This window comes from Pelobates fuscus, chromosome 12 (assembly GCF_036172605.1).
Source record: "Pelobates fuscus isolate aPelFus1 chromosome 12, aPelFus1.pri, whole genome shotgun sequence".
Lineage (NCBI taxonomy): Eukaryota > Metazoa > Chordata > Amphibia > Anura > Pelobatidae > Pelobates > Pelobates fuscus.
This window is the reverse complement of record NC_086328.1, coordinates 16,701,833-16,726,170: the sequence shown is the minus strand read 5'-3', so window position 1 is coordinate 16,726,170 and position 24,338 is coordinate 16,701,833. Positions and strand designations below refer to the sequence as shown.

Genomic DNA, 24,338 nt, shown 5'->3' with positions numbered 1-24,338 from the left:
TAAATATTTGATATCTGGTTCGATTTTCGTAAGGAACAAACGAAGGTCTCTTTCAGTGATATTCAGACGACTTCTCTGTTTGCGCATAATATGATTTCTCATCTCCTCTCCCTCCTCAATTCCCCTCCCCACCTTTTTTTCCCTTTTTTCTATTTTTTAACCTTCCTTATAGCAATGCCCAGTAGGAAGGCTGAGCTAGGTAGCCCACTTACTATAATCCACTATAACAGACAGGCACACATACAGACACACACACAAGACACACATACATACACACACACACAAGACACACATACAGACACACACACACAAGACACACATAAAGACACACACAAGACACATGCATACAGACACACACACACACAAGACACATGCATACAGACACACATACATACAAACAGACACACACAGACATGCACACACACATGCGACATACATAGACACACACAAGACACACATACAATGACACATACATACAAAGACAAGACACACATACAGACAGACACACACACACACATATATATATACAGACACATACACACACACAAGACATACATACAAAGACACATACAGACAGACACACACACAAGACATACCTACAAAGACACACACACACAAACAAACACACATTATATTTAAGTCACCCTCCTGTTTCCTACCTTTAAGGTGCAGGAGGGTGACTTTTCCTGGGGTCCAGTGGTGGCTCAGGTGGATGGGAGTCAGAGTTCCCACTCTGCTTCCTCCCGCGCGGCTCTCAGTTTTAGCTGGGAGGAGTGACCGGGGAATCACTTCCTTCCAGCTCTGTGATGTCATCACAGGGGGCCCGGTTGCGCTGTTAAAGCGCCCAGCGCTGACCGGGCCCCCTTACAATCCGCATCCATCGGGTGGCCCTGACAGCATGGGCCACCCGATGGACACTTTGGAAGGCGGCCGCACGGGCCGGAGCCGCAAATGGTCACAGCGGTACCCAGTCGCACGGGTACCGCCGGCTCGCACCCGCCAGCCCGCACTATCAACCTGGAAATCCCTACCGCCCACCTGGAATCCTGAAACGCCCACTAGTGGGCGGTAGGGACCAGGTTGACGACCCATGGTGTATATCAACAACTGAACACTATATTACATAATTTGTTGTTCTGAAGGAAAATTGTCACTACCTCCTTCCTCCAGAAGTAATTACATGCCTACACTAGTATCTATTGATCGCCTTAAAGTGTGCTTCTTCTTTGCTGGTTTGTTTTCCTTGTTTTGGGTGCTGTGACGAGTCTTTGAGCAGAGTTGGGCAAAATAAGTAAGGTTAGGTAATAATCCACCTCTGGACCTCACAGAACATGTATGATCACCAGGACAATTAAAGTGGACTGTCAGAAAGGACTGATCTCAGCAAGATGTGGCCAGTCCATCCCTGAACATTAACTATTGTATTCTAAAACTTCACAGCTCATGAAACCCATCTGTATTTGCTAAGCTTCATTAGTTTAGTGATTTTTGCCAATGATCGCTGTTAATTAAAACACCTGATCAAAACTTTATTTACACATTTTATTATTTGCATTTATTAAATGTTTGATTTTCCAACATACAGTAATATTCAATTATGTATTAATCGTTCATATTTAACTAAAATAGTTTACATCATTGTAGGATGGTTAACCTGAGCAAACATGTAATTTAAGATAGGTGATTTCAAGTAGCCTTGCAACATTTTAAATAATAACAGTCAATTTCTGGATATCTGTAACATTAGCATGTAACAAATATCAAACTTGCTAGTTGTAGCGGAGTGTAGTATTCAAATCCACGATCTCTGCTGGTATTATCGGTAAATCCACAGTCAGCGCTGAAAAGTAATGCAATATCCCCAATCCTCCCAATAACCGGACGAAACACAGTCTGGGAGTCAACTAGCAGCTTTATTCAGAACTTCCAGTATTTATGCAAGTCCCCATGCAAGGGGTTTCCTTACTGACAAAGCAGGGGTGATACAGTAAGGGACTACATGGGGGACTTAACAGTGGATACATTTCTCCCATCAGGCACCGCTGCACGAGAGGGATACTCCCACTGAAATAGACTGTTAAGTGGATTATCCCCTCGTGCAGCAGAACCGGCAATTCACATTAAAATATATAACTTTAACAATATTCGTCTGATTTGCACAAAACGGTGTTCGGTAGATAGCTGGGGTCTGAGGGTACATTTTGTGTGAATACCGCTCAGATCCCAGCTAAACTAACCGAACGCCGCATGAAATCCATTCGTTTATTTAGTTTGTTTCAAACGTACCGAATACTACTGGGAAAACATAATAGGGGAATACCGGAGCTCCCGAACGGCCTGGAAGTGCAGCGGTGTTCGTGTCGTCGAGCAGCCGTTTTTAGTTCCACGCGCTCGACGACAAAACACCGCTGGGGAACAAAGAATCCAAGATGGCAGACCGCCGCGTGGTCGGTAGACGAACGACAGCCACCTAGGAATACACTTAATTACCGATTGCAACATTGTTGCATTCGGTTAATGAGCGCCACACGTCTCTTAATGTGTGGTCTATCAGGGGGGCCCATATTCGTTTCACGAATGGCCTGGATAGTCGCCGTTTGTGAAACAAAGTGACTGAATGCTAGCGGCTTACGGCTGCTAGCATACGAATTACAATGGACACATAATACACAGCAGAAGACATATATTTACACAGCATACAATACAGACAACCTTTATGGCAATTAAAGTCCAGTGTTCCAGAAGTGGCTAGGTTTGCCACACTAGTGTTTGCTTTAACCCCTTAAGGACCAAACTTCGAGAATAAAAGGGAATCATGACATGTCATGTGTCCTTAAGGGGTTAATCTGAGCACCAAAGGAATGTCACAAAATGCCACACAAATGTATAGGATCTGATACATACACAGGTACATTTTGCAGGGATTAGTAAATCCTAAACATGTTCAATAAATGGACAGGTTGGGATGGTCTGAGCACCATAGGAAATTAGACATTTTAATATTCAGCAGGCATTGTCACTGGTTGCTTGAACTGATGACACCCCCCCCCCCCCCCCCGTCCAAGTGGGATAATTATTGATGCACTAACTCCCATTATGCTCAGACAGCCATAAAAGCCGAATCCGCATGATCACTATATTGCCCATTCCCCAGAAGAGCCTGCAATGCTTTTACCGAGCCACAAGGGGGCGCTGTGGATAGTTATTTACTTCAACAAAGCCAGAACTTTTTTTTTTTTAATATAGTTTTCGTATCACACAATATCCTTCACTAACCCCTAAATCCACTCCACTAATTAATCCTTACGTTTCATGATCTCCTGGCCAGGAAATAGAGCGTGTGCCCCACTGCATCACGGGACTTGTAGTCCCTCAGCTGTCAGTGTAAATGACTGCCTGTTTTTTGGAATCTCTGGTGTAAGAGATACATTGTGTACCTGTACTCTGTGCTTAGATTGTAATACAAAGTGTTTGTCTCCCTTCTTACTAATATACTTTATTTCAGACTGACAAGGTGTCTGCTAGCATGTCAGTGTGCAGCTCCTCCTGACTCCTCTACACTTCTGGATATGGTAGATAAATCATTAATGGTGGTTGTCAGATCCAATCAGGCTTGCCTGCATGTATATCACATATCCATATATTTGAGTATTCTATTAAAATGTTATATAAGAAACATGGTGTGAAAAGCAAGTCATTTATTTAAAAGAGGAAGGATCCTCAAAAATAAAACCCCAAAATGGTATTAATAATAATTTGTTTCTGTCCTGTAGCATATAGTTACTTCATAGCACATGGGATCATTCACTTGTAGAGCTGAGATTTGTCTGGGACAATGCAGTGGATTTGTTCAAAGATTCAAATGTTTGCTGTAGCAGTGCTATGGCCTCCATGTTCTGCTGAGATGATATCATTTCTTCATACCGATGGGCAGTACAGGAAAAGAGTGCCCTAATGTCCCTCTGCTGCATTAGGGAATTCAATAGACTAAACATGGAGGTTCCTTCAGGAATCCTGTTTGACTTAATTCATTGATCTCAGTTGAATGTAATTACCTGTGAAGTTAGTAGTCTAAAATTACTGGTTGGGAATTCTGTGGAACTGTACACAAATCCATTTGTGTAGGATAAATCAAAATTCTCGTAAAGGGATACTCCAGGCATCCAGACCACTTTTGCCCATTGGAGTGGTCTGGGTGCCAACCCCCACTACCCTTAACCCAGCAAGTGTAATTATTGCAGTTTTCATAAACTGCAATATTTACCTTGCAGGGTTAAGTTCTCCTCTAGTGGCTGTCTATCAGACAGCCACTAGAGGGAATTCCGTGTTCTTAGAACACGAAAAGTGTTTTAAGCGACGCTGGAGGTCCTCCACGCTATGTGAGGACCCCAAGCGTCACCAAAATCCCCATAGGAAAGCATTGTATAATGCTTTCCTAAGGGGTGGTCTAATGCGCGTGCACGGCTATTGCTGCACGTGCGCATTAGGTAGGCGGAGCCTGACCCAACCTGGACTCCGGTAAGTCACTGAAGGGGTTTTACGAACAGTTTACACTCCTGGCAGTCGCACTGTAACAGCATACAATCCAATTCCCCCCAAGAACGAGACAACACTTTGTTTGAGGGTCAAGCAGAATCTGGTTCACTGGGGCTACCTGCACGGCTTTTATGCAGGTCTCCCACCTGGTGGACACTCCCCTAGGGGACCAGATGGGAAACTAGGACACAAAGGGCAAAAGGAACAATCACAAGCTTAAACATTTAAACAGATCCCCCAATGCATTGCAATCCCTCCTCTCTGTCCTGGAGATAATTGGGAAGTAATCCAATTATCTCCAAGGACAGAGGCAAACTCCATTAAGCACACGTTAGTAAAAAAGATACAAAATTACAGTGTTACAATTACTACATAAAACATATACATTCAACATATCCCCAGATAGCTTAGATCTGAGTGCACATTATTACCGAATGGCGCTCAGATCACGTACATACAGTTCAATCGCCATGGAGCCAAAGTCTTCCACATAGTCTTTCGTTACACGAATAGGCTCCATGGCATGGCTATCTGGGGTGAGGCTGTTCATACGGTCAAACTACCGAATGAACAGCCAGTCGGTTCCACTACCGAATGCCGAGGTAAGGAGGCTGGCGGCTCAGCGGTGTTCGCGCAATAAAGTGTCCATTTTCAGTTCCATAGTTTGAGCGCTGAACACCGCTGGTCGTTCGGGAGTTAAAATGGCCGCTGCCACGTGTTCGGCAAACGAACAAAGGCCACCCAGCGTTCATCAAGTAAGCTGTGGTTAACCGCAGCTTCTGGGCGGTCAATTGACGGCACACTCCAGCTCCTAGGTGGTCCCTCGTACGGTAGTTTGTTCGGTAGCTGGAATCTACCGAAAACCCCGGCAGAAAGGCATGAACAAGCCTTTCTGCAGGGAAAATAAAAGCTTTAACCTGCAGGGCCATAGTCCAAAGGGAGCAGGCGAGCAACCAGGCTCCTCCAGTGCACAGTGGCGAGGTTGGTTTCGCCACACTTCTCCCCTTTACCCCCTAGACTAACAGGGTATCTGACCTCCTGCCGATCAGTGCCCTGGTTAGTCCAGCAACCCACCCACAAAGCACAAACAGCAGTACAGCCCACCGACAATAATTGGTTACTACACCTGGATAAAGTAGCAACTTGTCCATGTCCAGGTGTCTCACCACGGCTGTGCGGGGAACTGGTAGACTGCCTTGGTGGGTTGCTGAGTGGGCAGAGACCAGCGCTACTCTGCCCTGGTGCCAGCGCTACCACGGAAGTCGCCTGGTTGGAGCCTGGTTGTGGGGGGGGGGGGGAGGAGACCGACTGTCTCCCCTCTGGATACACCCACTGCCGCTGGGGAGGAAGGATGACACCTTCAGCTCCCTGTAATACACACTGCCACTGGGGAGGAAGGACGGCACCTTCTGCTCCCTGGGTTACACACTGCCGCTGGGGAGGAAGGACTGCACCTTCTGCTCCTTGGGACACACACTGCTGCTGGGGAGGAAGGACGGCACCTTCAGCTCCCTGGGATACACACTGCCACTGGGGAGGAAGGACGGCACCTTCTGCTCCCTGTAATACACACTGCCGCTGGGGAGGAAGGACGGCACCTTCTGCTCCCTGGGATACACACTGCCGCTGGGGAGGAAGGACGGCACCTTCTGCTCCCTGGGATACACACTGCCGCTGGGGAGGAAGGACGGCACCTTCAGCTCCCTGGGACACACACTGCCACTGGGGAGGAAGGACGGCACCTTCAGCTCCCTGGGGTACACACTGCAGCTGGGGAGGAAGGACGGCACCTTCAGCTCCCTGGGGTACACACTGCCGCTGGGGAGGAAGGACGGCACCTTCTGCTCCCTGGGATACACACTGCCACTGGGGAGGAAGGACGGCACCTTCAGCTCCCTGGGGTACACACTGCCGCTGGGGAGGAAGGACGGCACCTTCAGCTCCCTGGGATACACACTGCCGCTGGGGAGGAAGGACGACACCTTCAGCTCCCTGGGGTACACACTGCCGCTGGGGAGGAAGGACGGCACCTTCTGCTCCCTGGGATACACACTGCCGCTGGGGAGGAAGGACAGCACCTTCAGCTCCCTGGGATACACACTGCCGCTGGGGAGGAAGGACGGCACCTTCTGCTCCCTGGGATACACACTGCCGCTGGGGAGGAAGGACGACACCTTCAGCTCCCTGGGGTACACACTGCCGCTGGGGAGGAAGGACGGCACCTTCTGCTCCCTGGGATACACACTGCCGCTGGGGAGGAAGGAGGACACCTTCAGCTCCCTGGGACACACACTGCTGCTGGGGAGGAAGGACGGCACCTTCAGCTCCCTGGGGTACACACTGCCGCTGGGGAGGAAGGACGGCACCTTCAGCTCCCTGGGACACACACTGCTGCTGGGGAGGAAGGACGACACCTTCTGCTCCCTGGGATACACACTGCTGCTGGGGAGGAAGGACAACACCTTCAGCTCCCTGGGATACACACTGCCGCTGGGGAGGAAGGACGACACCTTCAGCTCCCTGAAGTTGCTTCTTTTGTAGATAGGGGCGCTGTACGGGTACTGGCGTTGCCCTCACTAATCCAAGGAATGGTGTTGCCCTGTAGCTGTCCTTCTGGGCTGTGAGAATGATCCCGCCGCTTGCCACCAATTGTAACGGACCGTTTCGCACACAAGAGGATAAAACCCAGTTTAGGCGATAATCCCCTTTCCCATAGACCAGCGGCTACTACAATCACCAACCTCCCGAACTCCAAACTGCACGTATTCACCAACTCTCAAACAGCAGACAAGAATGAGACAACACTTCAGCTTCAGGATTAAACAGCAACTTCAATGCCGACAGACTCCACTAGTCTTCAAAAGCCCCTTCAAAAACACCTAACCTAGGCAAAAAAAAACAATGGGGACCTAGTTACACCACATGATCACACACCGCACAAGCCCGCCACAACGTCAATGCACCCCATCCTTGGCAGGTCCCACTCTCACAGTCCAATGTCTGCTCTTATGAGATTAACCACTTACTTGGGAAAAAAGTCCATCTGAGGCTCTCTACAGTACAAGGCTAAATAGGGACCTGAGATGAGGCACCTGTAACAGGGAGGGGTACAAAACCAAGGAGTTGGTTAGACTCCCAAATATATATATATATATACATGAAACATGGTTGCACTCACCCGAACATGCCAAAGATGGGGTACATTGACGTTGTGGCAGGCTTATGCAATGTATGATCATATAATGTAACTAAATCCCCATTATTTTTTTTGCCTAGATTAGGTGTTTTAAAAAAAAAACTTTTAAAAACTAATAAAATCTGTCAACATTGAAGTGGCTGTTTAGTGGACGGGAGAGTGCGCTGGATCTTGTGTATTGTTTGTTGTGTGGTGTGGCCCCCAGCAGCACCCCATTTGGGCATGTTCGGGTGAGTGCAACCATCCCCCCCCATGTTTCCTATATATATTTGGGAGTCTAGCCAACTCCTTGGTTTTGCACCCCTCCCTGTTACAGGTGCCTCATCTCAGGTCCCTATTTAGCCTTGTACTGCAGAGAGCCTCAGATGGACTTTTTCCCCAAGTAAGTGGTTAATCTCATAAGAGCAGACATTGGACTGTGAGAGTGGGACCTGCCAAGGATGGGGTGCATTGACGCTGTGGCGGGCTTGTGCGGTGTGTGATCATGTGGTGTAACTAGGTCCCCATTGTTTTTTTTGCCTAGGTTAGGTGTTTTTGAAGGGGCTTTTGAAGACTAGTGGAGTCTGTCGGCATTGAAGTTGCTGTTGAACCCTGACGCTGAAGTGTTGTCTCATTCTTGGGGGGAATTTGACTGTATGCCGATTGCCAGGAGTGTAAGCTGTTCGTATTGCTTTTCCTGTTCGGCTGCTTCCAGGGTTCGTGTGTCTGCTGTTTGAGAGTTGGTGAATACGTGCAGTTTGGAGTTCGGGAGGTTGGTGATTGTAGTAGCCGCTGGTCTATGGGAAAGGGGATTATCGCCTAAAATGGGTTTTATCCTCTTGTGTGCGAAACGGTCCGTTACAGACGCTGATTTCAAATATGTAACTTTTGTTAATATTGCATGCATACTTTTAAAGTTATAAGAATTGTGTAAAAACAGTATATTTTCTGCCTGTGCTAATTAAGTTAGTCTATTGTCTTGAGATCATTGTATCACAGGCAGAGGTGAGGATTTCTGCTGGGAGTGGTTTACTTTATTGTATGTGTTGTAATGTTTTTATTCGTTGTTCTGAAAAACCCTGTGGGCGGTCCTGTATGTTTAAGACCTCCATAAAAGAAGGCCCTTTGGTGCCAAGTAGAGGAGTTCTACTTCACCCTCAATTTGGAGTGCTGTCTCTTATTGGGGGAATCTGCTACAAGGGATTGCTATGCTTGTCATACTCCCTTGCTAAATCACTACTAAGCTCTTGTAAGAGCTTGTTCCTGCCTTGCTCTCTGGAGGAGTCTACGGTGGTTATGGTGTCGGCTGAAGCGCTAGGAGCATTCTTCAACGGAGGTACCCAGTCGGGGTGCCAGGTGATCCGTTACAACTATCACCAGAACCACTACTGCTTAATGTTGTGTACCACTATTGACAGATGTACCATTATGTAAAAAGTATTGTTTTGTCATTATTTTTAAATCTTTAATGAACCATTTGCATGTTTTAACAAATTGCAAAAATTTAAATTGATCTAGCAACAAAATCTGTATGTTTTAAAAAAAAAAATGTTGTGGCAAATTTTGAATAAACCTGTCTTTTATATCTCCTATCAAGATCTTGATGGTATCCACGGACTGAACTTACATGCTTGAAATTGGGAAACAATACAGGTTGACCTATTGTGCTTCTTTATATCCTGAAAATAAATATTCTTCAGAATTAAAACGGAAACCATGAATAACGCATTAAAGCACTGGAAAGAGTCTGCTACTCTGATACTTGCAGCAGGATCTCAGAATGGATGTATTGTGCCAAAATGTAAGAATTCAGCTCTGCGTTATTGGCCACAAAATCCGAATAAAACCCCTTTCGACTATGATGTTCTTTTATTGAAGCGCAATCAGAAAAGTGGGTTCATGCCAAATGCTTTCGTGTTCCCAGGCGGTCTTGTTGACCCGTCAGACTTTTCCAATGATTGGATAAAGGTGTTTGAAAGATATCAACAACAACCTAACTTTGGGCTGGGTTTGGTGAAACAGCACCCCAGTACTAGGCCTCCTATGTTTGTCACCGACAGAACTCAGTTTGGATCTCTGGTTCCTGGGGAGGTCGCTTTCCGGATCTGTGCCATCAGAGAGACGTTTGAAGAATCTGGAATTTTGTTGGTGGTTCCTGAGAACTCGGACGTGAAAGTCATCCAGAACACCATGGGGGCCTATGAACATGATCAAGAGTTACTTTCCAAATGGAGACCGGAGGTTCAGGACAACCCTTTCCAGTTCATCCAGATGTGCAAAGAGATGCATTGTGTGCCGAACATCTGGGCTCTATATGAGTGGAGCAACTGGCTGACCCCATTAATACCCAATAGTTCAAGTCTCAGACGCTATGATACAGCTTTCTACATTTGCTGTTTGGAGAAAAAGCCGCAGACCAGTGACGACCAGAAAGAAGTCACTTCCTTCAAGGTGAGTGCATTTTCCGATCACGTTTATTGAACCATCATGAAAAGAAGGCAATGGGATATATGAAGGTAGTTATCCATTTATTTGAGCGAAAAGCCATGCTGTTAACCTATTTTTAAAAATACACTTTTAAAATAAACTTGTATTTTAAATCTGGAAAGGATATATCTGAAAGTGGCTCTTTTTGGAGGTCTTGGGTTGGACGGACTAGATAGATGTTGGGTCAATAGAATGGAGAGATGCTGAGTGGAAGAGAGAAAAAGACAGATAACGGAACGCTGTAGTGTCAGGAAAAGAAATGTGTATTCATGACACTATAGGTCTAAATGGCTGTTTAGTCTCCTTTACCTCAGATTAAAAAGGTGATTAACACACCTTTTTCCTGCACTGTGAGTCTGGTTATGGCTGGCCCTGCCACCTTGGCTGACATAATAAAATTTGACGATCCATAGGAAAGCAATGTGAGTCTATTGCCGCTCTGCGACAGTCATCATCTCCTCAGAGATGCATTAACTCAGTGCATCTCTATGGGGAATGTTCAGTGTCTCCATGCAGAGCGTAGAGTGTGCAGCCCTGACCCAGGAAGAATCTGTTATGGCCTTCTGAGTGACTGCGACTGGAGGTATCCCTAGGCAGTAATATAAGCACTGTGTTTTCTCTGAAAAGGCAGTGTTTACAACAAAAATCCTGCAGGAACATGCTATAGCCACCAGGACAACTACAATAAGCTGGAGTTTCTCTGTGAGTATAATGTTCCTTTAAGCTGACACGAAGATCAATTTACAACAAGGTAATATGAAAGTTCCTTATTTGCAGCAATTTTAAATCTTCTGCTTGTGTCAGATTGAAGCTGCATTAATCTATTGACTTGACTGATGTGAATTGTGACAGTTCAGTCTCCATCATGGCAGCTGTAGTTTTAATACATCTGGTGACAGATGCGTAACTAGAAATCACTGGGCCCCAGTGCAAAAATTGCCCTGACCCCGCCCCAAGCATCTAATCCCTCCCCCATGCGTCTTATACCCCCCTCATCCCACCAGCCTCTCCTTGTGTCATTGCCTTCATGCCAGCCCCACCAGATGTGTCATGTCATATATATATATATATACGGAGGTGAAGGCAGAGTGCCTCCTCCCCTTCCTGCTGCGCAAACTCTGCAAAGACCCGGGAGGGAGACCAAAAGATCTCCCTAACCGGGTCTGAGTGCTTGTAAGGGGCCCGGGCCTGAAGTGACCGTGGTAGGTACGCCACTGTCTGGGGATCTTCCTTTTGGACACCCCTGACTTAAATTAAGACATTTTCCAAAATCCTCTATTTTAGCCTAAATTTGCATATTGGTTTCCAAACCCCTGAGCGTTTATTAAATGAATTTATAGAACACTATAGTGTGACCAGTGGCGTACACACAACCCATGGGGCCCCGGTGCGAAAACTGATCTGTGGCCCCCCCCCACGCGCACTTACTTTGCGCAAGCTGGGGCCCCAACACATGGCGGCGGGCACCTGGACGCAGGGCTGCGACCCGTGCGACCACGGTATGTACGCCAGTGCATGCATAAACACATACACTTAAAGGACCACTACAGACACGCAGATCACATCAGCTCAATGAAGTGATCTGGGTGCCAGGTCTCTCTAGTTTTAACCCTGCAGCTGAAAACATAGCAGTTTCAGAGAAACTGCTATGTTTCACTGACGGTTAATCCAGCCTCTAGTGGCTATCTCATTGACAGCCGCTAGAGGATTTTCTGCAATTCTCACTGTGAAAATCACAGTGAGAAGACGCTGAACGTCCATAGGAAAGCATTGAGTAATGCTTTCCTATGGGCGGTTTGAATGCGCGCGTGGCTCTTGCCACGCATGCGCATTCGGAGTTGAGAGGCGGATCGGGTCCGAGAGATCCCCAGCGCCAAAGAAGTCCGGCGCTGGAGAAAGGTAAGTGCTTAAGACACACACACACTCTCATGAACAGACGCACACATTTACTGACAGACACACACTCAGTGACAGACATACAAACACACTCACTAACAGACGCACACAAACATACTCAGTAACAGACACACACTCTAACACACACACTTACACACTAACACACACACTCTAACACTAACACACATGCACTAACACACACACTAACACACTCACACACACTAACATACACTCACACACACACTAACACACACTCACACACACACTAACACACTCACACACACACACCCCAGGATTCCCTGGGGTCCAGGGGTGTCACCCGGCTGGCAGGTGCGTGAGATTCCTCTTTCAGTTCCGGTTTCAGTGCGGTGCGCGAGGGAGCTGAAGAGGAAGCACTCAGCCAGGGAGAGTGCTCCCTTGCGCACCCGCCAGCCGGGTGACAGCCGTGCCAGCCTCGGGGGGCCCTAAGGTGGCCGGCTCATGGGCCCCCCAGGAGAAGAGGCTGGCCCAGTGACATACATAACTGGGTCGCAGGTCGGCCTGGTGGGCCGGGCCCGGTCGCAGCCGCGACCCTGGTATGTATGTCACTGAGTGTGACCAATACATACATGTATTCCTAATGCTAGAGTGTTCTGTTCACTGTTTAGATTCAGGGCCTCCTAAATTGAATAAAAGGGGTAAAACATTTAAAACTCATTGGATTGGACCAGGAAATGAAGAAGCGATGCCTGGGGGAGGAGCGAGTGGCTGCTCTGAGTAAGTTTCGGTGCTGGAAAGAGGTAAGTTTAAACCTTTTTCCTTTTTTTAAATTTAGAGTAACATTGAGAACAAGAAGTGCATGCGCAACACACTCTTCCAGTTGAATGCGCTCTATAATAAGCATAGATTGGTTCTTAAAGTGGAAGTACCTCTAGTGGCTGTTAGTCAGACATCAGCTAGAGGTGTTTGGCCCTGTGATCACAATATTGCCATATCTACTGAACAGAAATGTTTTACATTACATGACAGGACCACTGCACCCAGACCACTTCATTAAGATAATGTAGCCCGGGTGCCTAATTATGTCTCTTTTAGTGGAAGATAAATCTTAGGCCAGAGATTCCCTGTCTATGAGAAAAAGCTCAGTATAATGATCAGTGTGTTTCATTTTTGCAATTTTTAGTGGTTGACCCCTCTGGAAGCTATACAAGAATACTTCTCACGGGGACTCTTGATTCCGCCTCCTCAGTTGTATGAATTTAGCAGGATGTGCAACTTTGTTCGTATTCAGGAGCTGCGCAAGTTCAGCCTCCAGCGTGCACTGGAAGGCTGCGAGCAGTGGTTGGGGATCCCAATAACTGTTCAAGATGGCTATGTATATACATTACCAGGTATAGTATCCATGGCTATAAACTTATCATCCACTTGTATTCATTAAACGTGGCTTATGCTAAGTTGATAACCAAAATGTATGGTGAAAATGGGAACACTGTCCAAATTTAGTGATGGCATGACCCAAATTTAGCAAGCCTCCTGACAACTCAACGTTGAGGGAATCAGATGTAATTTTATGTATTTCGAGGTACGTGCATGGTCCCTGGAACATACTTTCCAACTGTCCTGGATCCAGCAGGACCTTCTCTAATTTCGGTCCTCTTCCAACATCCAGGGTTTGTTTCCTGGTGTCTCTCATCTGGGGACACTAGCAAATTGACCTCAGCAAGCACAACCCATTCTAAGACTTGGTTGTGTTGTGCAAAGTGCGCTCAGGGTAATAATCCAACGTGCAGAACACATGTAAAGCTAGAAACAAGGAAAGTCAAGCTCTGTGGGGCCACTGAGTCAATGCTCACCAAGGTAAATACAAAACCTTTACTGTTTCTCATCATAGGACCAAGGCATAACGGGGAGCAAAAGAACAAAAAAGTATGTGTGCAGCTAGTCACTCTGTGATATGTACAGTATGCACACCTCTCTGTGTGCTGCATATACCAGGGGCGTTCATTAGTAGTAGATTGAGATTCCTACTATGTTACAAAACCCCAAACAATAATACTGATGGGGTAAAGCAACTGCTATCTTAGATTAATAAAACTACACATCTGTATAATTTGTTAATCATTTGAGATTTTTAACTCTTCCTAACGTTGGGATGTTCCACTCCCACCCACCCACCCATTTCAGTCATACTCACAGGGTCGATACCAATCGGGGGACTTTACTATGTAACTATGTACAGGACAGCTTGAATGAAGATTAACAGGCCATAAAATAGATCTGTTTACATCCAATTCAAGATAAAGGTCACAAAACGTCATGTGATAGGAGTTGTATCCTACTGCTTTCTAAACATCATGCGACAGAGGATGCTGTATACACCGGCCATTAAAGGGACACTTTAGGCACCCAGACCACTTCAGCTCATTGAAGTGCTCTGGGTACAATGTCCCTATTGCAGTTCCATAGAAACTGGAATGTTTACATTGGAGCTCTAAGTCTGCCCTCAGTGGTTGTCTACCAGACATCCACTAGAGGGCTTCCTGAATTGAAACTGACCTTTAGTCCGCTATCTGATGCTGGACGTCCTGACCTTCAGCGTCAGATTTTTACCCAGAGGAAAGCATTGATTCAATGCTTTCCTATGGGTAGGTCAAATGTATGGCATTTGCTGCGCATTAGACCCTGCTCGTTGTGGAAGGAGGCAGAGCGTCGACCAAGCGCTGAGCAACATTGGTGCTGGGAAAAGGTAAGTAAAAGGTTTTTTTTAACCCTTTATTTACCGTGAGAGGGAGGCACGAGGGGCGGAGCAATAGTGCCAAGAATACAGCTTTGTGTTCCTGGCACTACAGTGTGCCTTTAACAGCTGCGGGTCACATCTAGTGGCAGTGGATACAGTTTCATAGAAATACCTTGTTGACAGTAGCAATGAAGGTGAATTTGTAATCCGTCTTTCTGGACCTGATCTGGCAGTGTAATGGTTAAAGTGTTCATGTCCTACAATACCAGTGTTCTTTTGGAAGAGTGTAACGGACCGTTTTGCTCACCAGAGGTTAAAAACCGTTTAGGCGATAATCCCCTTCCAGATAGACAAGCAGCTACTGTGAGCACCAATCTCCCGACCTGAAAACATATGAACCCTGGAAACATCTGAACAGGAAAACCATACGAAAGGGTTACACTCCTGGCAGTCAGCATACAATCCAATTCCCCCAACAACGAGACGACACTTCGTTTTCAGGGTTAAGCAGAATCTGACTGTCCTGGCACATAGTCTCTTTTATTCCCAATCCACAACCACAGTACAGCCCACAGGGTATTACAGAACAACCAATCAATCCGTACAATACACACAGACACTCCCACACAAAATCCTCCCCTCTGCCTGTGATATGATTACTGAACACAATGGGTAATCTCATTATCATCGGCAGAGGAATACAGTTTTTACACAATATTTATAACTTCTACAATATACCTGCCACCAACATAAAACATACATTTTCATAATCAGCATACGAGAAATAGACATACTCAAAAATCAGGGCAATCGGTTCAGGGGTTAAAAAGTTATATGGAAGTCCTTTAGGACCGACCGCAAGCACATTTTCATGCCCAAAACAGTTCCATAGATTTGGGCTGTGCGGTCGGTCTATTTCAGGCTGATAAAATGACTTAGAACGGGATTTAGTCTCTGCGGCTGCAAAATCACCGTGGGAGGTGGTAAGGCTCAGCGGTGTTCGCGGAACTGTGTAGCCGATTTCAGTTCCATGAATTTGGCTACACATACCGCAGACCGCATGGAATGAACCAAGATGGCCGCCACCATGTGTTCGTTTGTCGAATGGCGGCCACTTCGACTACTTTGGCACTTCGAAGTGCCAATTTAAAAGTACAAACCCTTTCTTTGGGAGTTAAAGGGCCAGCAGCAGCACATCACAAATCCATTATGCCCAAATCTTATAATTAAAGGGCCACATCTTCCCGGGCCATAGTCAGAAGGCAAGAGGCGGGCAAGCAGCCCCCTCCAAGGACACGTGGCGAGGTCGGTTTCGCCACAAAGAGCATAAAAAACATATATACATTGAGCTAGCAAAATGCCATCAAATGTATAGATTCTGAAATATGTTTAAGAATGTGATCTTTCTGCGCCTTTTAATCACTTCTTGGCACAGAGCTCAATGACTCGACTTGAGCTTTGGGAAAAATGCTTACAGGTGGCTCTCCTGCTCTGTCACAGAGCCATTCCCCAATAATAATAATCTAGGCGTTACTTTTCTCCTACTAATCCGGTGACAGTGAAGCCAGCACGTCAGGGTTATGGCTGAAGAATGCTCTGTTTAGGTGGGTGTTCTCAAAAAAGGAAGGGACCTGTGTTAAAGGAACACGCCACACACTTAAAGTGCTTTATCTGTGAACAGTGTGTCCACTTATATCAGTAAATGTTTAGTTTTTTTGGTAAACTGGCTCGCTTTTCTCAGGCCTGCCAAAACACAGAGCTCTTCTGAAGAACTCCCAAATGACTCCAATGCCCATGCTTTGCCTAAATTCTATGGGACTTTAGACTATGGAAACCTGGAGTTGGAGCCACAAATTGGGACGGTCCCTCCAAATCAGTCTATGTTGGAATTGTCAGGACTAGCTGTAAGATCTGATCTGTTTAGATCTGACTAGCATTTTTTTCTTTTCTTATAATACATTATATATTGCATTAAATGTGTGTGTGAGGGGAGGTGTCTACTTCAGCCTGGACTGTCCCTTTAATCCATTAAATCAGTAATATAGCAATCGGTCAGGGTCAGTTTCACCTGAATTTTTCTGTACCATTTTGATGATATATTTATTTTCCATTTTGTGTGGACTCTTTTTTTTTTTTGTGGAATATTTAGAGAATGATTTTTCAAGTTAGACAGCCAGCTTCCTACTCCACACTGTCAACATTGCAACGTGCCTCTGTTTCACACACTACTATCTTGTTTCTGTAGGTGACAGCTTGTTTCCAGAAAATCCTGACTTTACAGGAGAGAGGCCAACGCTTCAGTCTACAAACAAAACCCTTGAAGATTTTTCGCGAGATGGACAACGCCATAACCGAGTCCTGGAACAAAATAAGATGATGAGTTTAGATGTTAATATCGAACAGAAATACAAACATCTCAGTCCCATCAAAATAGATGTTCCTTGTAACACAAAGCCAAAGAGTAAGATGTGAAGCCATGTTTGAATTGGCAACACCTTTTTTTTTTTTTTTTTAAGTGATAGATGCATTCTCAAAAAATATTGTGCGAAAATAAAACTCCACAAAAATAAAGATCTTTTCAATACTTTTGAAATAGTAAATTCTTGGATAACACAAGCTGTGCTCAGAAAATGCCCACAATAAACAGGACGAACAGCAGTATCCCTGAGATTCCCTCACGTTTGGTTTTCCATGCAGGTCTCCATCCTTAGGGTGTATTGTTTGGCCCACGTGGCTGCTTTCCTCTTTCTTCATTTATATATGACAACTTGGCTTGATAAATTTGGTTGGAATATGGGAGCCAGCTAAAAAAAAAGTTAGGAGTCAGTTTTTTTTCTTTCTTGTTTAAACAAAGCTTAATTTTCAACAACACAAATGCAATTATTAAAAGGTACACTCTAGTCACCAGAACCACTACCAAGAACCACCACCCAATCTAAACATTATTCACTTTATTAAAATGTGCACTTTTCAACATACCACTGAGATATGTATTCGACATTAGTCATTTATAATGCATGAGAATAATCTGCAGCATTTTTAAATGGGTTTCCAAAACAAACACATTTTGACCATAAGTTTGGTATACATGAGCAAGAGTTGTTGACGGACCTGCTTAAAAACTACATTCTATGATGTAAACAGTGCTGAGTTAACTATTGTTGATGCAATATGGTTTCTGACCACTAGATATCAGTCTATGATTAAAGGTTTCCCATGAAGGCATTAGCAGTATCATTGATTTTTGTCTCTAAACAGTGAAAAACCACATACTCTTTATAGCTTTGCAAAACTTAGTTCATAATCTCACATATGAACAAAAAAAACTCCTCTTCTTAAAGGAATACCCTAAGTACCATAACCACTACAGCTCACTGTAGTGGTTAAGGTGTCAGGAGTGCCCCATCAACCTCCCAATGTAAGTTGTTTCATTATTCTTGAACTGTTTAAGTTCTTATCTAGCATCTCCCAGGCGCTGCTCCCCACCTTCACTTTTTTTTTTTTAAATTGTATTTTATTGAGTTATCATAAGTAATATACAACATTTCCATTTTATAGATAAGTATTATGCATGTGTCCATTAATCAGCCACTGTCATGGGGCAAATATCTGGGAAGCATACTGTGGGGTCCGCCGGTGGCTATTAGGTAAGGGCATATGTCTCTATGGACTCAGATGGATGTCTGGGCTCAGACTGGCCTTGGTGTTGTTCTAGTCTCTTTGTCTGTGTGTTGGGTGGGACTGGTTCGTGTTGTGTGCTGTATTGTCTGGGGTCCAGCGCCCTGAGGCTCTTCCTCCTGCCAGTCTGTTCAGACTCTGCACTGTAATGGGGCCGGTCTTTGATCCGCCCGCTTTGTGTTGCTTGGAGGGTGGCTCTGTTGTGGTCCAGGACTGCAGGCCCAGGAGTTTGTAGAACGCCTCGGGGTCTTCTGACGATGTCAGGGTGTGGGATGTGTCCCCCACTGTCATGTCTAGGGACCCCTCCATTCCCCAACGATACTTTATGGAGCACTCTCTGGCCACAACATTCTCAACATTCTCTCTTATTCTCTGCCAGTTTCCGTTTCCACCAGTATGGAAAATGGAATGTCTCCATATATGGCTATTTTACTACCCTCGAATTCTATAGCCCCTTGCGTTCTGGAGCGGCTCGTGATTGCATTTCTGACACTTACATCGCGTGTCACCGCTATGACATCCCTGCCCACCTTCACTTTTAATGCTAGATGCACCTAAGCAGAAACTTCCATTAGTTCTTCTTACCTAGGCCCCGCAATGCCTAGTTCATTGGTTGAGAGCATCAGCTGATCATTCTCATCCAATGAGCTAAGCCTTGCATTGCAGGACTTGGCTCAGGAAAGCTAGCAGAGGTTCCTCCTTAGGAGTTTCCAGCATTAGTAGTAGAGGCAGGGAGCAGCGCCTGGCGGACCAGGTAAAGCTGTTCAAAAACATTTTAACTTACAATGGCGTGGTGCAAGGGCACATCTGGCAAAATAATTACTACTACTGCAAGCTGTAGCAGTTATGGTGCCTGGAGTGTAACTTAAAGGGACACTCCTGATTGTAGGTAAGTGAAATGTTTTACTAAAAGAGTGCATTTAACAAAAGTTGTTTTTTTTTTTTTTTTTTTTGCAACTTCTTTGCTGCAGAGATATTCTATAAAAAATGTAAATTGGATTGAGGTGTTCTCTATGGAAATCATTAATATCAGAGCAACTCCCACCATGGATAAACCCCATCCCCCCTGATGCTCTGGGTACACTCTTACACGTGCCCACAAATATAGTGTTATGGAGATTAAAGGAAAACGGCATGTACCGTAACCATTACAGCATAGTGTAGTGGCTATGGTGCCAGTAGCGCAATTTGTCAAACTGTTTCTGTGCAGTATAACTAAACGGTTTGACAAATGACACTTCGGCGGCTGCACCATGCCTCCATGTCACCTGTGTCTGAACTAAGCCTGACAATGCATCCACTGATAACCTCTTCATCTACATTACATAGTCCAGTGCTAAAGTGCGGAGATGCTTTTGAATTAAGAGTACCTTTCCCTCTGTATTGGACACGTGACTCAGGAATCCCTCCCCCCCACCCCCCCACTCCTTTAGCATCATAGGATTACCCTGATGCCAGACTCTGATTCCAGAGCAAGGTGGAGGTGACCTCTGACACTACATTTCCCCTAGGCCAGACCCATTATCTGTGTTATAGGGGTTCACTCTGACACCCTGTATCTGTATTATAGGGGTTCACTCTGACACACAGTATCTGTATTATAGGGGTTCACTCTGACACACAGTATCTGTCTTATAGGGGTTCTCTCTGACACCCGGTATCTGTAATATAGGGGTTCATTCTGACACCCGGTATCTGTATTATAGGGGTTCATTCTGACACCCGGTATCTGTATTATAGGGGTTCACTCTGACACCCGGTATCTGTATTATAGTGGTTCACTCTGACACCCGGTATCTGTATTATAGGAGTTCATTCTGACACCCGGTATCTGTATTATAGGGGTTCTCTCTGACACCCGGTATCTGTATTATAGGGGTTCACTCTGACACCCGGTATGTGTATTATAGGGGTTCACTCTGACACCCGGTATGTGTATTATAGGGGTTCACTCTGACACCCGGTATCTGTATTATAGGGGTTCTCTCTGACACCCGGTATCTGTATTATAGGGGTTCACTCTGACACCCGGTATCTGTATTATAGGGGTTCACTCTGACACCCGGTATCTGTATTATAGGGGTTCTCTCTGACACCCGGTATCTGTATTATTGGGGTTCTCTCTGACACCCGGTATCTGTATTATAGGGGTTCTCTCTGACACCCAGTATCTGTATTATAGGGGTTCACTCTGACACACGGTATCTGTATTATAGGGGTTCACTCTGACACCCGGTATCTGTATTATAGGGGTTCACTCTGACACCCGGTATCTGTATTATTGGGGTTCTCTCTGACACCCGGTGTTATGGTACTTTTTAGCAGTAAACCAAAATGTTTAAATGTCTATCTGTTCCTGTCCAAATTAAGAAAATTGAATTGCGTATATACGCTGAAGTAATTAAGTCTGACACACGGAGTTCAGGTTAAAATAACTTCGAGAAAATTTATTGGCAAGTGAAGAAAAGCGGGCGCGCAGGCCCTTTTAAGAGGCATTTTGCGTCATCATTGATTATCAGAATATCAGTAAATACACATCATTAATTGGATTAATTGTTAAGTGTCTGGATTAGTGTCCACCTATCAATATAATTAATTGGCTCAAAAACTAAGTGGTTAGCTATGTGTCCACCCACCGAGAGGTGGTATTGTTTGGACACGGGTGGGGACAAGGGGCTCAAGCGCCATTTCCCTTAGCATGAGGTTTACTCGGTGGAAAGGGGGGCTTGAGCGTCATTTTACACTGTCATGATGTCAGGTCTGTGGTCAGGTGCAAGGTCTCTTATGAATAGAACATTTCATTACTACAGTGTTCTCATGGCCTTCAATTTATACTATGTTGCGAGTTAGGGGAAATTCAGCAGTTCCTGAGTTAGTCATGTCTTTATAGAAAATACAGTCTTTGTCCATTGTGTTAGATGTGCTGGGAAATTCTGTCATGTAATGTAGTTTTAAAATGAAGAAGTCAGGTTATGAGGACAAAATGGAGGATTTGTCACAGTATGAAATTAAAATGGAGTTAGTGCAATAATTCAATACAAGTTCAATAAAGATTTTTAATAATTCTACATCAGTCCCCCCTATGAAATGTTAGATTCTAAGAGATAAAGCTTTATTTGTTAGTACCAGAAGACGTGTTAACCCAAAGGCACAGAAACCCCGTGGCCGCTAGCTAGGTGTTAATGCAAAGTGCAAGTCTGTCCCTAGATCTGACCCTAATAGGCTAACTCATCGTCAGCATATCTTGAACCGTCCACAAACAGGGTAAAATCTGGATCTGGTAATGGATTCTCATGCACAGTTGGTAAGTGCACTGTCTCCATTTTCATCTGTTCAAAACAGTCATGAGGTGTTTCTGGGTCATAATCATTCACTATGACCAGATCTTGGAACTCCTTTTCCAGGAAATGGCGTGGCCATGCTTCCAGAAGGTCAGTTGTTGGGTATTTGGCAATACCATTTTCCTGTAGCTGTGTTTCATCCATGGTGGCCCATAACTTTGCCATGGGCCCAAGATCATTCCATGACCTTGTTTTCAACTTGGTAACAGGAATATGTGGGATAGCAGTATCCCAATGACGGTACAGGTAATTGAGTTCTGGAGGTAATTGGATCAGAACCATGCTATTGCCTTCAGAGTCACAATAGAAATCTTGAGCAGTGAGCTTCACATCAATCCAGTGGTAAAGCTCATCTTCATAGCAAGGTTCAGGAGTAATGTTCGGCTTGTACCACATGGTACAGAAGGCGTAATCCGGGCCTTCACAAAGAGGTGTCTCATCTTCGTAAAATGTCAAATGTGGATGCATGATTTTCTTGATACATCCACATAGCAGGTAGATGTAGGTCTCATCTGTGATAAATCCATAGTAGATACCCCCCTCAGGGAGTGGAAGAAGAGTGGATGGATTAAGCACTTGACATCTTTGTATAGAAATGTTGTCAGGTAAAAGAAGATGACATTGCAGACGCAAGTGTCTAGCAGGAGACACGTGCTTGAGCTGGACTTGGTTGATAATGGCAGAGATGTCATGAGGGGCCAAAACAACCAGAGGGTGGCCAAGGACCAGATCTGAAGTTCTTTCTATGAGTTCTCTCGCAGCAAAAACAGCCCTAAGGCATGAAGGAGTCCCTCTGGCCACAATGTCCAGTTGACATGAGAAATATCCAATAGGCCTCTGGCGGCCTCTTAAGTCATTAGTTTGGGTAAGAACTCCTGTAGCATGGCCTTGTCTTTCAGAGACAAACAATTTGAAAGGTTTGGTATAGTCTGGTAGGCCCAAGGCAGGAGCAGAAGCAATTGCACGTTTAAGAGATTTGAAGTTATCCAGAGCTTCATTGGTCAGGCAGAATGGGTCTGACTTGAGTGCATCATAGAGAGGTTGCATAAGCAGAGAGGCTTCTGGGATCCATGCTCTGCAGTAGGAAATGAGGCCTAAGAAGGCATGAAGAGATTTTGAAGTCCTTGGAGGTGGGATATCCAGTACTGCTCTTACCCGGTCCCGAGTAAGATGTCTGGTACCTTGAGATAGGCAATGTCCAAGGAAAATTACTGAAGGTTGGCAGAATTGCAGCTTGATAAGTGAAGCTTTGCATCCTTGTTCTGCCAAATAGCAAAGGAGACTAATTGAACACTTTTCAGTAGTGGGTATATCATCTCCACAGAGTAGTAAATCATCCACATACTGGAGCAAAACAACTTCCGGGTGTTCAGCTTGCCATGGGTCAAGGATGGTGCCCATGGCTCTTGCAAATTGACTTGGAGAATTTTGTGCCCCTTGGGGCATGACAGTCCAGGTATACTGTTGCATTTCATGGGTGAAAGCAAACAGGTATTGACAGGATGGGTCCAGTGGGACACTGAAAAAGGCATTAGCCAGGTCAATGACTGTGAAATACTTTGCAGATGGTGGGACTCCAGAGAGCAGAGTGTGAGGATTTGGTACAAGAGGGGTGTCCAGGACAGTAGCTTCATTGACGGCACGGAGATCCTGAACCATCCTGTACTTCTCTGGCTCACCTTTTGGAGTTTTCTTTTTCACAGGAAATAATGGAGTATTGCATTCAGATTTACATTTCACTAGAGCACCCTTCTCCAAGAGTGCTTTGATTTGGATAGAAATGGCTGCAGCCTGTGCTGGTTTTAAAGGATATTGTGGTTTTCTTGGAACATAGCTCCTGGAATAAGCTTTACCACCACAGGTGGGACATTTAGGTGACCTATGTCCTCTGGGCCTGAGGACCATAATTTAGCAGGCACCTGTGTTTTTAACACGTCTGGGAAATTGGACCTCGGTTCTGCTGCCTCCCCACGGGGACCTTCTAAATGCAGCATCAGAGGTAGGGAGCACAAGGCTGAGGTGTCTGATTCAGATAGAGGTGTAGACATTTCTACTTGTCCGTCTGGAGTGAAGGTGATAGATGCCTGCAGGCGTGAGAGAACATCAGCGCCTAACAGGTTAATTGGGCATGTGGAGGATACCACAAAGCGAGCAAGCAGGCTAGTGCCAACTCGTAGTGGAGTTGTTAAAGGGCTGTGTCTTGGCTGGCCATCCACTCCAACACAAGAGACATCAATATTTGACAGAAAAGATGGGTCTGGCAGGTCTTGTTCTCGCAGAACACTACGGGCTGCACCTGTGTCAACAAGAAATGTGGTTGGTTGGCCCTCAATGGGTAAAGTCACTGTAGCAAGTGGCCCCCCCTTATCCCATGTAGACACTGCCATGACAGGGGTTAATGACACAGGCTTGCCAATTTCCTATTCATCTGGTTCCTCAACTATTGGAACAGTTTTAGTGGCTTTGGGAGCCGGGGCAGGCTTAGGCAGTCTCTTAGGTTCTCTCTTGG

At 45.4% G+C, this 24,338-nt stretch overlaps 1 protein-coding gene across 1 annotated transcript; it reads left to right on the top strand.

Annotated features, from left to right (window-relative positions):
* The first annotated feature begins 9,399 nt into the window (after window positions 1–9,399).
* On the top strand, window positions 9,400–17,282 carry NUDT19 (nudix hydrolase 19). Its single transcript, XM_063437655.1, has 3 exons — window positions 9,400–10,162; window positions 13,257–13,464; window positions 17,056–17,282. The coding sequence occupies exons 1-3, from the start codon at window positions 9,428–9,430 to the stop codon at window positions 17,280–17,282; spliced, it is 1,170 nt and encodes a 389-aa protein (XP_063293725.1). The 5' UTR covers window positions 9,400–9,427.
* The last annotated feature ends 7,056 nt before the right edge of the window (window positions 17,283–24,338 follow it).

Bases quoted from the DNA above. Each gene is read 5' to 3' on its own strand.
- NUDT19 (XM_063437655.1), top strand. From the start codon at position 9,428: ATGAATAACGCATTAAAGCACTGGAAAGAGTCTGCTACTCTGATACTT. The intron at 10,163-13,256 runs GTGAGTGCATTT...TGCAATTTTTAG, and splicing joins AAGAAGTCACTTCCTTCAAG to TGGTTGACCCCTCTGGAAGC. The intron at 13,465-17,055 runs GTATAGTATCCA...TTGTTTCTGTAG, and splicing joins CTATGTATATACATTACCAG to GTGACAGCTTGTTTCCAGAA.